The sequence below is a fragment of the Orcinus orca genome, chromosome 12, assembly GCF_937001465.1.
Source record: "Orcinus orca chromosome 12, mOrcOrc1.1, whole genome shotgun sequence".
In the NCBI taxonomy this organism is placed as follows: Eukaryota; Metazoa; Chordata; class Mammalia; order Artiodactyla; family Delphinidae; genus Orcinus; species Orcinus orca.
In genome coordinates, this window is record NC_064570.1 from 52980483 (window position 1) to 52995779 (window position 15297).

The following is a 15297-nucleotide window of genomic DNA, read 5'->3' on the forward strand; positions in this document are numbered from 1 at the left end:
ACGCGCAGGCTCAGCGGCCATGGCTCACGGGCCCAGCCGCTCCGCAGCACGTGGGATCCTCCTGGCCCAGGGCACGAACCCGTGTCCCCTGCATCGGCAGGCGGACTCTCAACCACTGCGCCACCAGGGAAGCCCTTCAAGCATTCTTATTGGGTGTTTATGATGCAGTTGCAATCTCATGAGTCAATTACCAGAACCAAACAGTGCACGAGCCGTAAAGCTCATCCACCGTGGCACTGCTAAATTAATAGATTAACAGCTACACACAGGAAAATGGCAGATGTTAAATATCTTTCATTAGTAATAAGTTGGAAGTTTGGGATCCCTTATCCATGCTTATACAGCCTCTTAAGTACCTCAACCAGAGTTAATTTATATTTTTTTACTTTTCAGCTCACAAGCACTGTGATGCCAGACTCTAGATTGCTGTGTTTGTATGGATTTTTAAAAAATTTTTATTCAATTTATTTAAACTAAAAACAAAAAACAGTTCACCCATTTCTCCTACCCCCCACCTCTGGCAACCACCACTCTGTCCTCTGAATCTATGAGCTTAGTTTTTGTTTTTGTTTCGTTTTCTTAGATTCCGCATATAAGAGAGAGCATATGGTATGTGCCTTTCTCTGTCTGACTTAATTTCACTCGGCATAATGCCGTCCAGGTCCATCCACGTTGTGGCAAATGGCAGGATTCATTCCTTTTTATGGCTGAGTAATATGCCTGTGTGTGTGTGTGTGTGTGTTTGTGTGTGTGTGTGTGTGTGTGTGTGTGTGTGTGTATCTCACAATTTTTTTGATCCATTTATCTATTGATGGACACTTAGTTGTTTCCATATCTTGGCTATTTTAAATAATGCTGCAATAAACATAGGGGTACATATATCTTTCTAAATTAGTGTTTTCACTTTCTTCAGATAAATACCCAGAAGTGGAATTGCTAGATCATGTGGTAGTTCTATTTTTAATATCTTTTGAGGAACCTCCATCACCATTTTCCATAGTTGCTGCACCAATTTACACTCCCACCAACAGTGCACAAGAGTTCCCTTTTCTCCACATTCTTGCCAACACTTGTTACTTCATGTCTTTTTGATAATAGCCATTTTAACAGGTAAAGTGATATCTCATTGTTTTTTGTTTTATAAATTTATTTATTTATTTTTGGGTGTGTTGGGTCTTCGTTTCTGTGCGAGGGCTTTCTCTAGTTGCGGCGAGCAGGGGCTACTCTTCATCGCGGTGTGCGGGCCTCTCACTGTTGCGGCCTCTCTTGTTGCGGAGCACAGGCTCCAGACGCGTGGGCTCAGTAGTTGTGGCTCACGGGCCTAGTTGCTCCGTGGCATGTGGGATCTTCCCAGACCAGGGCCCGAACCCGTGTCCCCTGCATTGGCAGGCAGATTCTCAACCACTGCGCCACCAGGGAAGCCCTGCCTCATTGTTTTGATTTTCATTTCCCTGGTGATTAACGGTGTTGAGCATCTTTTCATGTGCCTGTTGGCCATCTGTATGTCTTCTCTGAAAAAATATCTATCCAGATCTTTTGCCCATTTTTTAATTGGATTATTTGGTCTTTGCTATTGAGTTGTATGAGTTCTTTATATATTTTGGAGAGTAGCCCCTTACCAGATGCATGATTTGCGATTATTTTCCCCCATTCAGTAGGTTGCCTTTTCACTTTATTGAAGGTTTCCTTTGCTCTGCAGAAGTTTTCTGGTTTGATGTAGTCCCACTTATTTATTTTTGCTTTTGTTCCTTTTGCTCTTGGTGTCAGATTCAAAAAATCATCAAGACCCATGTCAAGAAACTTACCATCTGTGTTTTCTTCTAGGAGTCTTATGGTTTCAGGTGTTATGGTCAAGTCTTTAACCTATTTTGAGTTAATTCTGGTGTATAGTGTAAGACAGTGGTCCATTTTCATTTTTCTGCATGTGGCTGTCCAGTTTTCCCAACACCATTTATTGAAGAGACTGTCCTTTCCCTATTGTGTATTCTTGGTTCCTTTGTTGTAAATTAGTTGACCATATGAGCATGAGTTTATTTCCGGGTTCCCTATCCTGTTACACTGATCTGTGTGTCTGTTTTCGTGCCAGTACTATAGTGTTTTGATTACTCTTGGTTTATAATATAGTTTGAAATCTGGACACGTGATTGCCTCCAGCTTTGTTCTTTCACAAGGTTGCTTTGGCTGTTCAGGGTCTTTTGTGGATCCATACAAATTTTAGGATTTTTTTTTTCTATTTCTGTGAAAAATACCATTGCAGTTTTGATAAGGATTGCAGTGAATCTCTATATTGCTTTGGGAAATATGGATATTTTAACAATATTAATTTTTCCAATCCATGAGCATGGGATGTCTTTCCATTTATTTGTGTCTTCTTCAGTTTCTTTCATTAATGTCCTGTAGTTTTCAATATATAGGTCTTTCATCTCCTTGGTTAAATTTATTCCTATGTCTTGATTCTTTTCGATGCAATTATAAATGGGACTATTTTAATTTCTCTTTCTCATAGTTCATTATTAGTGTAAAGAAATGCAACAGATTTTTGCATACTGATTTTGTATCCTGCCACTTTACTGAACTTGTGGATTAGTTCTAACAATGTTTTGGTGGAGTCTTTAGGGTTTTTATATATATGATATCGTGTCTTCTGCAAATAGTCACAGTTTTACTTCTTCCTTTCCAATATGGATACTTACTCCTTTTTCTTGCCTAATTGCTCAGGCTAGGACTTGCAATACTGTGGTGAGTAATTAGTGGCAAGAGAGGATATCCTTGTCTTGTTCCTGACCTTAGAGAAGGGCTTTCAGCTTTTCCCCATTGAGTATGTTGTTAGCTCTAGGCTTATCGTATGTAGCCTTTATTATGTTGAGGTATGTTCGCTCTATACCTGCTTTGTTGAGAGTTGTTATCATTAATACATGTTGAATTTTGTCAAGTGCTTTTTCTGCATAAGATTTTTAACCCATTTTGTTAATGTGGTATATCGCATTGACTGATTTGTGGGTGTTGAACCATCCTTGCATCCCTAGAATAAATTCCAATTCAATATATTGTTGGATTTGGTTTGGTAATATTTTGTTGAGGATTTCTTTTAATGAACTGCCACTTAAAATACTTTTTCTTATGTTTGATTGAAGCATGGGGTCCAGTTTGAGCATTCACTTCCGCATTTGTCCAGCACTCATTTTCTAAGTGCCTACTGTCCTCTGGGCACTGTATTAGGTATAGATGTAAATTGATGCACGGCCCCAAGAGGGAGATGCATGATGGTGCAATAGTTGTGCCATTGAGGGTTCAAGAGGAGCCCCTGGGGGAGGGGCCAGAGGATTTGCTGATCCCTTGTTTACAGGGGCTAACAGCATGGAGTCTGGAGTCAGACAGCCCAGGTTCAAATCCTGACTCTGTCACTTATGAGATATATGTTTTGGACTAGTTACTTTTCTGTGTCAAAGTGACTTCCCTAAAAAATGGCAGTATTCATGGTATAAAGTGTGAATTAAAATGAGGGAATATTTATAACGCTCTTAGAGTAGTGTTTGGTACATGGGAAAAACTATGTAAGTGTTTTAAACAAATCAAGTAAAATAAATACTGTATATTGTGACCAAAGTAAGGACTAAGGAAAACTCTATTGTGAAAAATATAGAAACTAAGTGGCAGGCATTTTAATATTTGTTTTTAAATGTATGGCAACTTTAGTCGATAGTTAACTTACATAGGAATTTACTATTACTAGGTTCTGTCTCCAGAGCCTTGGATAACTTTTGTTCCCTGTATTTTCAGTTATTTTGACTTTTTCAGGTAGAGAAGAACTTTGTAAAAATTAGGGAAGTTCCGAAATGAAATGACCTGCCATTTGTCTTGTTGTAAATTTCTTTCTCATTATAGAAATATCCAAGCAAAGGTTGAACCTGCCTGAGATGTAGCTCTGGGGATGCCTGCATTGGGTAGGAGTAGATGGGGGTCAAACAAGTGAACTCCTAAGAGCCGATGATTTGTTTCTTTTCAGTCATACTTTAGTCTATTCAGGCATGTGACATTGGGAGCCAGGGTCTGGAGATGTGAAATGGCAGTTTCACTGGAGAAGATGGTTGGGAAGGATTCACAGATGTTGAAGGCGGAGAGTAGAGTCTCAACTGCTGGTCTCAAACGTGGACTTCATTTTGTAGAAAATGGGAGGCATTGCAGTTTTCAGTAGGGGAATGACCTAGATTAAAAGGAAGATGTTTTTTTGATTGCAGGGAGATTAATCTGGTAGCAGGTATCCAAAGATTGGAAGCAAGTGTCCTGTTAGGAGACAAGGCCACCATGTGGATAGGCAGGGCTAGATAAGATGACATGTGAGAGGCATCCAAGATGACTTTGAGCCTCAGGAACTGATGAGGCTGGCTGGTGTATAGGAATTTGTGGGATCGGAAAGAGAGTGTTTAATATGTAATTCTAACTCATTTATTCAGTCAACAAATAAATTCATAAACAAATGTTACTGAATGCACACAGTGCAGTGCTCATAGTGACCTGAGGTTGGACTCATCATGTTGTTTTCATGAAGAACAAAACAGACACACATGCATTCCACATGCAGCCTAAAAGCCCACTGTGGTGAGCCTCATTACGGGGCAATGTATGCATTCTTAGAGAGCACCTCAGAAACAATGCCTGTTAAGAAACAGAAACTGCTTTCTCTGAACCTCTGCATATAGTAAGTAGGTCCTTCACTTTTATGAAAACGTCTGATTGTGTGTTTGCCTTGACCACAAGGAAATCGGGGCAGTGGAACTGACGGTGGCTTTTATGTTTCACAATCAAGTCATATTTATTCATCATAGCCCCTTATGTCTTTCTACCTTAAAATACGTGAATACCTCTAAACTCTAAAAACTCATCAAAGTGCCATGTTCCACTTGCGTCTGTACCACTGGTTTTCTTTCCTCACGTTCAGAACCTTCCACTTTCTATTTCACTTCTTGCTGCACAGTTTGAGACCAGGAATAGGTTTATTATTCCAAAGAACAGATGGCTGAGCCTTTGAGAGCCGGTGCATTTCTGCAGAGACTATGCATATAGCACTTAGCACATCGTTGGTGCTCAAGAAATGTCCCAAAAATTAAAACAGATTTTTTAAATAGACCGACTTCGCTGTCGTTGAGGTGCCCCACAGGAGTTTTTTAAATCTCCAGTGTTACAAAAATGTCCAGCCATCCTGTGGAAAGCAGACTAAAACAATCTGAAATAAACACTTTCCTTTATATTTTCTGCCCAAAGGTGACCCTTAAACTCTCCCCCACTCCTCCAAAGTTAAAAGTCTAGAAAAGAGATAGGGTTACAACCTTCCTTGTATCTGAAACAGGCTAGTATTTTTAACGTAAGCACAGCTCAGAAACGTGCAGCGCCTCCCGAAGTTCTTCGTATACTTGTTTTACGAGCTAATGGGGGCACAGAGGTTGCCTTCTGCCCAGTTCTGTGGGTGATGGAATGTCCTGTTCCCTGTTTGCATTGAACACGGAATTTCTGAGCAGCTCTGCTCCTCGTCACATGTGTCTGCCATCCTTAGCACAGGCCACACAAGGGGCTCTGTCAAGTCTGATGGGAAGGGAAGCTCAGCGCCCTTTATGAACATTCTCCTTTCAACCCGTCAGGCTCTAAAATTAGGCAGGAGTCGCCCTCACCAGACATTCCTCTCTGCAAAGGGCTTGCCCTTTACCGTTTTCCTTCACCTTGCGTGGACGAGCACATCCCATTACCCGTGATAACGAGAGTCCTGGCGTTTGCCTCAGAGAGCACCAAGTCTGAATCAGATTAACTGTGGGGCTGAAGATTGTTTGTTTGGGGAACTTAAATGGTCTCACATGTTCAAATGTGTTAGCAAAATTGATTTTATTACTAAATGTATTATCTCCAGAAAAGTAATCATTTCAGCAGAGAGAGCTGATCTTTTCATAACTGATGTCATTCTCTTGAAGAACAGTAACGTTCCCTTGGTTTATGTTCACTTGCTCCTCTTTTTCCTTTAAAGGAAGATGTTTTTATTTCATCTATATGAAGCCAGAGTCACATGACAGCTGGACATGCATACAGATGAGCTGGACATGCATACAGATATACATGCATATCCGGAGAAGGACCACTTGACATTTGGTGATGCCTCGGCACAGTCATGCGGACCATAGGGATGGTCATTTCTGACATTTTGGACTTATATAAAGTATAAACCTTTTCTCTCTTTTCCTCAAGAGTTTTTTAATTTAAAGGATGCAGATCAGGGATCGGTGAGCTCTTATCTGTCAGTCATTTGTTAGAATACTGCTTTTAAATGTGCAAAATTAGAAGCTGCTTTAAACTGATTACTTATCAAGTTGGGGTTAGCTTTTCTTATGATTCTCTCAAGCATTTTTTGTTTCATTTCTGAAGTGAATTGTGCCTTTTAAGAATACTATTGAAACTGAATTTTTTTAGTAGAATGGCATGGCAGGATATAGTGGGATTTTTATTATTCTTTTAATAATCTGTCCTCAAGGTGGAAACACTGATGACTGTTTAGAGAAGGATCATCTTTCTAAGCAGACCCATTCTGCTTTAAGAAATAATGATAAGTAATAACTCCTGTATCTGGAATACGGCTTTTGACATGCTTGAATGAGTCTCCTTTTCAAGAGGGTAACGAAAACAAAAAAGCGAAGAAAGGGTAGTATCTTGGCCAGAATACTTGTCCCCCGGATTCCCTAGAGGCCAGTGATCATTGTCTTGGGGGTGGGGGTGGGGAGAATATATTAAATTTATGTCAAAGTTTCTAACGTTTGCCAAATTTTGCATAATTACACCCAGGAAAGATGCTTACAAGGAAGTAATAGCTTGAAGTGAATTACTTTCTAATAGGGTAGAAAAAACGCTGGACCAGGGGCTTGGTGTTAATTTTAGGTAAGCTAGCAGTGTTCCCTGGCAGTTATCTTTATGGATCTTGGGTTTCTCGTTTCTAAAATAAGAGAGGGTGACCAGCTAGGTGAGGTCCCAGAGTGACATTCTCTCCTTGTATCTGAAACGTTTATTGATTGATTGATTTTTATTTTTTGTGCATTGGGTCTTCGTTGCTGCGTGCGGGCTTTCTCTAGTTGCAGTGAGCGGGGGCTACTCTGTTGCGGTTCGCGGGCTTCTCATTGCGGTGGCTTGTCTTCTTGCAGAGCACTGTCTCTAGGTGCGTGGGCTTCAGTATTTGTGGCATGTGGGCTCTGTAGTCGTGGCTCGCGGGCTCTAGAGCACAGGCTCAGTAGTTGTGGTGCACGGGCTTAGTTGCTCCACAGCATGTGGGTTCTTCCCAGACCAGGACTCGAACCCATGTCCCCTGCATTGGCAGGCAGATTCTTAACCACTGGGCCACCAGGGAAATCCCTGAAACATTTTAAATACCCAGAATTTGGGATGATCATCTTGATTCCCCAGGGCTGAGAAAGAGCTGACACCAGCTTTCTTTCCCAGGTGGAACAGTCTCACAACTGCTTGAAAATACCCATCTCTGTCCTCTATCGAGATACAGCGTGGGCTTCCCAGAGGGTGTGCTTCCTTATCGCCTTGTTGTGCTGAATGTTCTTGGTTTTAAATGTGGACTAACTTTGTTATGCTGCTGTGAGTCTACAAAATGAAGTACTTACGTTTTAAAGGGGAGGAACACGGAATTAAGGCAGGAAACATTCTAAAGTCAGTGTGTGATCAATCTCTGGTTGGCTTACTAATGTCTAGAACTAACTGTGGCTTTGAATCGCCGTCGTGATGTTTATTTTTCATCTGTGGTGTCCCTGATGAAGGTTGCGTATCAAAACACGATAAAATAGTCCCTCTCATGTGGTCTCTCGGGTGCTTCCAAAGACACTCTGTCTTAAATTCTTCGGTGGTGCTTGTGTCGGTGAAGGTGGACAGGCGTGCCACGGGAAAGACCTGGTTCTGACACTGGTGTCACAGGCTCCTGGTTGGACTGGACCTATCGCACGGACCGTTTGCTCTGCTGCTGACAGGAATGGGGTAGACGGGGCCCGTCAGCCTCACATGATGAGCTGTTGGACCTAGATGACGGACAGACTTTTTCTGTTACTCAAGTGGGTGCCTGCTGGATCCCATGGGAGCACTTTGTTGTCCTGTCCGTTAAGGGTCCCATAAAGGCTTTGGCATCCCATCAAAGGTCTGTGCCCACAGTGGACACTCAAAATGAACGGATGTGTATTGTCAGCTCGCTCTCAATTGGTTACAATTATGAGGGCGAAAAGTCTTTTTGCTTTTTAGCTTGAACCTGGGTGGTGGTGTAGCAATAAACTATTGAAAACAGCCCATGGGTTCAAGCTTCAGCAGTCGCCTCCTCATCAAGCAGTAACGGCTTGTGTATCATATAAATAGATAAAATATATTATGGTTGTTGTGTGTTACTAATAATAGTTCGAGGCGCCACTGCTCCTACCACCGCTTCACTTTAGCCAGTGAGAGGAGTCAGGGAGACCAGGTGGGTTTGAGGCTAGTGTGGCAGGGAGTCCTGAGCAGGGTCACCAGCACACATGCGCGAGGAGAGGCCTGAGAATTGAAGTGGCCGAGTGATGCCTGGGCGTGGGGTCCTTGGCACAAGATGTGATTCTGAGAGTTGGCAGTTGGGTGGCTGAGGAGAGAGTGAAGTAAGGGACCACTGCTACTACCCAAAATGAGAGAGCCCCAAAGAGGAGCCTGTACAGGTACACCTAGAGCACGTTGGCTTGCAGATGTAGACGGGCCACCCACCGTGTGACATCACAGCCCTCACAGTGGAGCAACCTGAGGGGCTTTCTAACCAGCCCCTCAACAGGGACCTGCAAATGTGGGCGTGAAGGTCCTTAGCACGGAGTAGTTTATTGGAACTCTCTGAGATGGCAAATGGGGTATTTGCAGAGAGAAAAGAGAAGACCAAGTATAGAAAACTGCAAAACAGTAGCATTTGGCAGCAGGAAGAAGAGCTAGTAATGGATCAATTAGGAAGGTTGAAAGAGAATTAGAGAAATACTGCACCCAGGAAGCCAAAGAAGCAGCTGCAAGATAGGGATCGAAACAGATGAGGCCTGGGAAGAAACCAATTCAAAAACGGCATTTCTGAAAAATGGGAAAAAGAATTATTCTTTAGTAAATGGTGTATAATAGTTGGCTATTTGGGGAAAAGTAGTTAGATACCAGATCATATGTAAAAAGAAACTTCATTTGGATAACCATAAATGTAAAAATTCAAAATGAAAATATAGACAAATATTTTTACACCTTGGGGTGAGGGAGTCCTATCTGTATATGTGCTATGTAAATATATTCAAGATACCACAAAGAAAGTTTAAAAACAGGCTATAGACTGGGAGGAAATACAAACAAAATATGTGACAGAAAGAAAGGTAAATGTCCTTAATGTAAGAAGAGTTTCTGTTAACTAATCAGAAAGGTAAAACACACTGAAAGCGTGGGCACACTTTGTTTTCTGAGGAAGAGATATAAAATGACCAATTAACAGATGAAAATCTTTGCTAATCTAAAAACTGAGCCTTAAAACTGATGAGATGGTAATGTTTGCCTTTTACACTAGCAAAAATTAAAATCCATCTTAACACCCACTGCTAATAAGAAATTGACACTTAGGTAATATTGTCATTAGGAGCTTAAGTTGATACACCATTTTTAGAGTATTAGTCAGAATCTATTGAATTTTTTTTTTATTGGAGTATAGTTGATTTACAATGTTACATTACTTTCTGCTGTATAGCACAGTGAATCAGTTATACATATATCCACTCTTTTTTAGATTTTCCCATATGTCATTACATAGTATTGAGTAGTTCCCTGTGCTATACAGTAGGTCCTTATTCATTATCTATTTTATATATAGTAGTGTGCATATGTCATTCCCAATCTCCCAATTTATCCCTCCTCCCTGTTTCCCCCCGTAACCATAAGATTGTTTTCTACATCTGTGACTCTATTTTTATTTATAAATAAGTTCATTTGTACCATTTTCTTAGATTTCACATATAAGCAATATCATATGATATTGGTCCTTCTCTGTCTGCTTTCACTCAGTGTGACAATCTCTTGGTCCATCCATGTTGCTGCAGATGGCATTATTTCATTCGTTTTTATGGCTGAGTAATATTCCATTGTATATATGTGGCACATCTTCTTTATCCATTCCTCTGTCGATGGGCACTTAAGTTGCTTCCATGTCCTGGCTATTGTAAATAGTGTTGCAGTGAACTTTGGGGTGCATGTATCTTTTCGAATTATGGTTTTCTCCAGATATATGCCCGGGAGTGGGATTACTGGGTCATATGGTAGCTCTGTTTTTAGTTTTTTAAGGAACCTCCATACTGTTCTCCATGATGGTTGTACCAATTTACATTCCTACCAATGAGGTAGATAACCTCGTTGTAGTTTTGATTTGCATTTCTCTAATAATTAGTGATGTTGAGCATCTTTTCATGTGCTTTTTGGCCATTTGTACAGTACGGACCATCCATGTGGGTCTTACTCTGTCTTGCCTGCCACAGACCGCTTCCTGCACTCTCCTCCGAATCCCAGAAGCTCCCTCTCTGTCCCAGCTGATCCCCCTGCCACCGGTGAGGGGGCTTCCCTGAGTGCAGAAACCTTTCCTCTCCTATAGCTCCCCCCCCCCCGCCAGGGATGCAGGTCACATCTCGTTTCCTCTTTTTTTTCTTTCTTTCATCCTACCCAGTTGTGTGAGGATTTTTCTTGTCCTTTTAGGTGTCTGAGGTCCTCTGCTAGTGTTCAGCAGGTGCTCTGTGAGAATCGTTTCATTTGTAGATGTGTTCTTGATGTACTTGTGGGGAGAGGTGAACTCCACATCCTCCTATTCTGCCATCTTGGCTCTAACTCCTCTGTTGAATTTTTAAATGCACATACACTTTGATTTAGCAATCATGTCTAAGAACACATCCTATAGAAATCATAGCATGAGTATATAAGATTTGTGTAAAAGGGATTTATTCTATCAATCATTGTTGATAACAGAAAAAGAGTAGTCTGAATAGCCTTTGGTGAGCAAATGGTTAAATAAGTCTGTGTACTTTCATACGATGAAGTACGAGGCAGCCACTTTGTTAAATGAGGTAAATCTGGGTATCTTTACCTGGAAGGAATTCCACATTAGGTAGCTGAGTGGGGAGAAGCCGACTAAGTTTTATCCCAATATTGGCCTGATTCTGTATATTGCCTTTTAATAATAACCTGTGTATGTGAATACGTGTAAACAGATGTGTCTCTATAAGCATGCAGAAAAGTTCGGAAGGATCTACACCACCAGGGTAGAGGTAGGGGTGGAGGGGCAAAGACAAGAAAATTCATCACTGCCCTTCGAAAGGGCAGTGGTGAGGATAGGACTGAACGAGGCAGGCGAGTGTGAGCTGTGGGTGTAGGTTACTGTGGATATGTTTGATCGGGAAGGAAGCAGGAGGGACAGGCATGGCAGTACAAAAGATTTGGGGCGTTGTTGTTGTTATGTAGGATAGGAGAAATTTGAGTCTGTTTGTACGCCAAGGAAAGGGAGACAATACAAAAAGAAAAAGTTGTGGTAATCAGAAGAGTGTGGTAGTAGTGGACTTAGTAAGAAATGAATGATCCTTCTTTCTATGGGGTTCAGAGGGTGAGTGAAGTTGGCAGAAGGTTTTTCCAGAACTCCAAGCAGATGGCCCCCATGAAGATAGGAAAGGCCAGATACAAAAGAGTAGGGGATGCACATGGGTGGTGTTGGGAATGGAAGAAAATGGGAAACAATGGGAACAGCTGGGAGATGTGCTAAATCTGCAGGTTTGGTCATCCACCTCCTACTTGTGGGATCAGAATTTCTGGGAATGAAGCCTAGGAAACTGCACTGTTAACATGTTTATCACAGATGCTTAGGCCCAACCCATAAGGTTCAAGAACCACTAGTGTAGATTATGAAGTGGAGCTTTTCGGTTGGGCCAGGTTTGGGAAGCAAGTGGAAACAAGGAGTGTGCTGCCTTTTCTTCCTTACCGGGCAAATCTAGAAAGAAACTTACCCACAAAGCCTCTCTGAAGAAGAGGCTTCAAGAGGAAATCAGTGTCAGTAAAGTCAAAGGAATGGAAAGAGCATAATGGGAACTAGCTGGGCTATTTTTAATGTCTGTTTCCAAACTGTCCACATGGATTCCTTCCATAGTTATCAAAAGACCCAGGAGTCAGTCTGCCTGTCTGTTGCGGGCAGGTTAAGGTTTATTGCCATCAATTGCCACTCGATCAATGGAAATGGCGTAAACACTGCTCTGTGCGTATGTATGGAGATTTGATAAAGATTTATACACGTATATATGTTAAGTGTGTATGTTTATTTCAAGTCTGAAATGGCCTTCTTTTAAGGAGTTGTCCTGAAGGTGATTCTATTGTAGTCATGCTCACAGTGCCCTTTCACTTCTGGACAGCGTTCACGGTGTTGTTATTTTAACATCTCAACTACACCAGCTTAAAACTTGGGTATATTTTTGCAGCTATGGGCATAAGGGGGCCTTTGTGCTTTTGACTGTATTCCACAAGGATGCCTCTCTGTCCTGGAGCCAGATGGGAGCATTGCAGACGGAGGTGCAGGCACTGGAAATCCTACAGGTGGTAGCAAGCAAAGCAGTGCCAGAGGAGGAAGCCACGTTGCCCCGAAGCAAGAAGACAGAGCACTTTGCAAACAGGAGGCTCTGAGGGTCAGCTTAGTAGGGACAGAAGTGCACCAGTCCAGCTGACCGGGTGAAGGGTAGGACGCAGAAGGGGAGGTGCCTGAGGAGGGCTCAGCCGGCTGGAGAGGTATTGGGTGCCGGGGCTGGGATTTGAGGATAGGTGGGAAGTCGGGAGGTAGCGGGGGCAGGGGGGGAACGCTATTTTTTAAGCAGATGATTCAGTTAGGGTAGAATCGTGTGAGACAGTTTGCTCCCCTGCCCACCCGCCCCCACGCTGTCTCCTCTGTGGTTAGAACATGCCTACCTGAGGGCCTGGGTTTTAGCTCATTAGCCCCAGCCGTCGCCTGTACCTCTTACTCTGCATTTGCTTGTACTGCCCGCACAGTTACTCTCTAGTAGTGGCTCCTAACCGGCACTAAATAACTTTAACTAAAACCCTGTCTCCTCTGATAACTTTGAACTCTGCCATGTATTCTCCATAATTCCTAAACAGTCAACTTTACATACATCTCAGTATTTCTCTCCAAAGTCAGAAGCAAATGCTTGTTATACTGTTCCTTGGCAGGTTTCAAAAAACGACCAAACTCGCAGGCATTAATGGTGGCCACGTAGTGCCTTTCTCCAAATCTGCCTCGCCTCCCCCCTCTCCCCTGCCCGCCCCCCACTGTTTATTCCCAAGAACTTTGTGGACACTTTCCACGATAGAACTGCTACCTTAAAAAGCTTTGGATAGAATATGGCTCCGAGTCACACTGCCTGTAGAGGTTTATGTACCTGACTGTGACGTGTGAGGTCAGCAAGACGTTTCTAAGCTGGGGCACTTTCCAGGTGTCATTGGGATAAAGATACCATGTTTGACCAGAGAAAGCTATTTACAGATGGTCTGTCTGGAAGAAGCCATTCTCAGCTTTGGATGACTTGGTGCTTATTCTGTGGCTTACCGTTTGAATAACATTTCATGTTCTCTTTCTAATCCTTTTTCTCTTATTCCTTTTATCCAAAAAGTCATGAATCTAGAAATGTTAACTGAACTTAACCAGATTCAGGAAGGTTTGATGAGCCTTAATTATCAATCCTGGAGAAAGTGTCTTTGTTTAATCAGAAACAATAGGATTTCTGTGTTGCTTCTTATCTACTCTCTAAAGCTAACATACGTTTTGTTGTTGCTAATATTTAATTAATAGTTGAACCTAGGAAAATGAAGAGGGGTTGAGTGTCTTAACATTTAGAGAGGAAGTTGAATATGAAATGTCTTTCCTAGAAAAACAGTCTTCCTAGATTGGCTTGTTTGGCAGAAGAGCCAAATCTGAGTTTCCGCTGCCGGGAGGGGTGCTCGGGAGCAGAGAACTGAATGCCTGTTCTCTTATATGGGCCTCGTGGAGACCCCAAGAGGTGGGCATGGTGGCCACATTTTAGGGATAAAGAACTAAAGCTGAGGGGCTTCCTTGGTGGCGCAGTGGTTGAGAGTCCGCCTGCCGATGCAGGGGACGCGGGTTCGTGCCCCGATCCGGGAAGATACCACATGCCGCGGAGCAGCTGGGCCCATGAGCCATGGCCGCTGGGCCTGCGTGTCCGGAGCCTGTGCTCCGCAGCGGGAGAGGCCACAACAGTGAGAGGCCCGTGTACCGCAAAAAAAAAAACACTAAAGCTGAGTGAGGACAGACTTGCCAGGGGTCACCTAGCTTTTGAGAGTGGAAGAAGAATTCAAAGTCAAGTCTCCCTGTATTCACTACTCCACACTGGCTCCATAAAAACGGAAATATGCTTCACCATCAACTAGCCCCTTGGTGGTACTGGATTTTCACTGTGCTACTCAACAGCTTGAAGAATTTACTACCTGTCTGCCTTTCCCATGTAAAAGCATGCAAGTGTTTACTCAGGAATGCTAAATCTAGCTGTTCTGCTTTCTTTTGTTCTAGATTTTCTACCCTAGCAAGGATGGTACAAAGATTCCAATGTTCATCGTGCATAAAAAGGGCATAAAATTGGATGCCTCTCATCCCGCTTTCCTATACGGCTATGGCGGCTTCAACATATCTATCACACCTAACTACAGGTAAGCGTGGCACCTCGGAACTTCAGTGTGCATCTGACCTTCTCCAGACAGTGAGGAGAAACCAGAGACTGGTCTACTGCCTCTGCACCAGAGCCCCATCCCCTTGGTCCCCAGAGGGGAACCTGGATGAAAACAACACTGATTCCTGAGCAGCTCTTACCTTTGTTCATTTGTGCAACGAGTATTCGTTAAGCCTCCTCTGTGTTGGGAAGTGAGACGAGTATGGAAGTGTCCTTACACCATTTTCTTCCCTGAACCAGTGGATATGCTGGTAGTTTCAGTAGAGACCCTCCGAGGTATAGGAAAAATGTTGAAGAGAGGACCACACGGGTGTATGGTCTGTACCTACCTCAAACTCTCCTTTCCTCTGATCTTCAACATCCAGGAAATTAGCAGCCAGACCATCTTGAGCCTCAGGTTGCAGAAGCCCACAGTTTCCCCAGTTACTAAAAGGAAGAGTGAATAAATTTCAGAAATAGTTCTCAAAGCAAAATTAATTTTAGTTAACAGCAAACAGAAAAATAACCTCAGTACTGTTAGGGTCGGAGTGGAACGAGAAGG

The 15297-nt window shown here is 42.7% G+C and overlaps 1 protein-coding gene across 1 annotated transcript in view; it reads left to right on the forward strand.

The window, feature by feature from the left end:
• Nucleotides 1–15297, forward strand: part of PREP (prolyl endopeptidase) — a 136553-nt gene that overhangs the window by 102492 nt on the left and 18764 nt on the right. The window contains exon 11 of the mRNA XM_004264771.4: nt 14600–14736. Within this exon, the coding sequence (XP_004264819.1) occupies nt 14600–14736 (137 nt within the window). The remainder of the gene's footprint in view (nt 1–14599; nt 14737–15297) is intronic.